General features: G+C 61.6%; 1 protein-coding gene across 1 annotated transcript in view; it reads right to left on the bottom strand.

The window, feature by feature from the left end:
* Acot7 (acyl-CoA thioesterase 7) overlaps positions 1-2,486 on the bottom strand; it is a 91,282-nt gene extending 88,796 nt beyond the window's left edge. The window contains exon 1 of the mRNA XM_021199866.1: positions 2,125-2,486. Coding sequence (XP_021055525.1) covers positions 2,125-2,291 — 167 coding nt within the window. The 5' untranslated portion in view covers positions 2,292-2,486. The remainder of the gene's footprint in view (positions 1-2,124) is intronic.
* Positions 2,487-2,836: the final 350 nt, after the last annotated feature.

Genomic DNA, 2,836 nt, shown 5'->3' with positions numbered 1-2,836 from the left:
CCTCCCTCCCTCCCTCCCTTCCTTCCTTCCTTCCTTCAGGCTTTGGCACCGAGAGCAGATGATCTCTCTAACAGTCTGGGATGACGGGCACAGCATCTTGCATGACACTGTGTCTCTCCTACGACAAGGACTAAACTTTCCACTGTTCAATGTCCCTCCAGGGCTGGGCTCCTTGGGAGGTGTCCGGTGAAGTCCTGTTAAATTCATGGCTTTGATGCACCAGGCCAGGAGTCTCATCTTTCATGGTACTGGCTCAAATGTCCTAAAAGGGCTCCCCACATATCTAGGTCCACTCTCCAGTGTTCCACCTGGTCAAACCCACGTGACCACAGTCTACATTCCCACCTCCCTTGGCAGTCATGCTTTGCCCTGAAACATCTCAGCTAGGCCTCCTGGCCAGGCACCCTCTGTCACTTAGGGAAAATATGCCATTGTGACTCTGACAGCTAGAGGCAGCCCTGCAATAAGAAAAGCCACACACAAGACAGTTGTGAAGATATTAAAGTATTCAAAGCTACATAAAAGCCATTAGCTGGTAGAAGAGAGTGGAAAAAAGATGTTTGGTCGTCAACCATACTGATGAGGTTAAATAAGAGCCCGGGTGATTTGATCAGTATGGCCTAAACAGGAGCTAACTGCAGGTCCTGGGGCTCCACACAGCAGGAAGTGGAAGGACTCTGCCAGCCAGCCTCCCAGAAAGGTGAAACTCAAGACCCCCATACCAATAAACAGCATGTCTCAAAGACACCCCCCCCATTAACTCCACATTATCAGTAACAGGCACTCTGTCCCCACAGAGTTCAAGTCAAATGGCCAGGGCAGCCACATTGCAATAAGGAAGCAAGGGGAACAGGGCTCCCCTAAAGATATGTACTTCTCTAGGAAGTCAGAACTGACCTTGAAGTCAGGAAATGGCCTCTGCCAGGCCCGAAGGTGAGGCTGACAGCAAAGAGCTCCAGTTATCCAGCAGCAGCATCCAGGAGACAGGACGCTGCCTCCGCTGGCTTAAGGCTTAGACACAAGGTCAGGGGTGATGCCTGCCCAGCCTTCAAACTGAGTGTTTGCTCGCCCCGTGTGATACACACTCTCAGAAATCTCACTCTTTGTCAGTGTGTCAGACAGGGCAGGCAACCTGCAAACACAAGCACGAACCCCCACCCCACCTCCCATTCCTGCCCCTTACTGATCTGGTGTACAAATGCTAGCTTGCCTCTGCTTTTACTTCTGTGAACGAACGAAACCGCAGGGTAACCTTGAGGCTGCCCTCCCCGCCTTCTCGGGGAAATGAGCTTGCTCATCAGCTCCAGCTTCCTCTGGAGACCCACATCTAAGCAGCACCCCCAATGGAACAAGACAAGGAGGATGCTTAGATGAAAACGACCCTTCACCCCTATTGTGTGAGATGACCCGCTCACTCCCTTTCCCAGGCAATAAACCATTTGAATGGATGAGTTCTTCCTTCTAACGCCTGCTTCTCCTCACAACTGAGGCGGGGCTCTGTAGGAACTATGGGTCTGGGGCCTGCTGTCTCGGAGGCACCCACCCATATGTGCTCGCACTGATCTGGAGATGTCCCCCACCACCCTCTGGAGCCTAAGTTACCCTTTCCGAACCCCGCAGGAGGTTGGGCTCGGACTGTAGGGCGCCGAGCCAGGGGTGGGGCAAGCCCTATAGGACGCACAAGAAGGTGGCGGACAGACAGACCCTTTGCCAGTTGCCCTGTCCCGGTGTCCCTGCCCGGATTTCCTACATCGAGTGTCCTCAGAACTGCGGCCGCCGCCCTTGGGATGCAGCCAAAGGCCGGTGGGAGGAGTCGGCACGGCGGCCCGGTTCTGCAGCATGGCGGGGAGCATCCCTGAGGAGGGCACGGGGAGGTGGGGGGGGTCCAGGGCGGGGTCCGGGAGAAGGATCCAGGGCGGGGTCCGGGTACAGAATCCTGAGCCTGAATCCAGTGAAGGGGGTCCAGGGTGGGTTCCAGGACCCGGATCCCGGGAGCGTGGAGCCGGGCAGGGCCGCTCAGGATGAAGGCAGCATCCTGGTGAGCCGGGGTGCTAGCATCGCCTCAGCGAGTTCCGGCGCGAGCGAGCGGGAAGGGTCGGCTTGGCCGGCAGGCCTCCGTCTTACCGGCAGATCTGGATGGCGGCCGGCGTGTCTGAGGTGGGGCCGGACATCTTGGCGGCGGCGACGGCGGGCGGCGGCGGCGGGATCTGAGAACAGGTGTCCAGCAGGCCCGACGCCGAATGAATGAGCCTGGGAGGCGCCATAGAGGAGGAGGGAAGAGGCGGGGCCATGGCGCCAGACAGGCGGGGCCTGCGCGGAGGCGGCGAATCAGAGGCGGCCGGCCCTCGGGGGCCCCGCCCTCGCGCAGGCCCCGCCCCGCCCCCCTGCCCAGAGGCCTCCACGGCCGCAGGCGCTCGCCGAGGCGGCGAGCTCTTGTCGGCGGCGGGGGCGGCCGTGGGACTCCGCTTCCAGAAGGTTCGGTGGCAGTTGGGTGGCGGGCGGGCGCGCGCGCGCGCGCACACCGCACGCGCCGGCCCGCGGCGGACACCGCGCAGGCTGGAGGCCCGAGTCGTGGAACGTCCCCGGGGCGCGCGCGTGCTTGCGTGCGTGGCTTCGGCGGCGGCGGCGGTGGCCGAGAGTCTACGGGGCGTTCCTGTGCGCCCGCGAGGCGATTCGCTACCGGCCGGGGCCGGCCACCCGATGAGGTCACCGGGGGAGGCCCGACCGGGACGGGCTCGGTGCCCGCGAGCCACGCGCCGACCCCTGCGCCCGGCCTTGGTCTCACCCGGGCCGACAGCGTGCGGTGCCGAGTGTGCAGACGCCCAGGGCTTTACCC

The sequence above is a fragment of the Mus pahari genome, chromosome 6 (assembly GCF_900095145.1).
Source record: "Mus pahari chromosome 6, PAHARI_EIJ_v1.1, whole genome shotgun sequence".
Classification (NCBI taxonomy): domain Eukaryota; kingdom Metazoa; phylum Chordata; class Mammalia; order Rodentia; family Muridae; genus Mus; species Mus pahari.
Note: the sequence above shows the minus strand (reverse complement) of the source record. Positions and strands in the feature narration are given on the sequence as shown.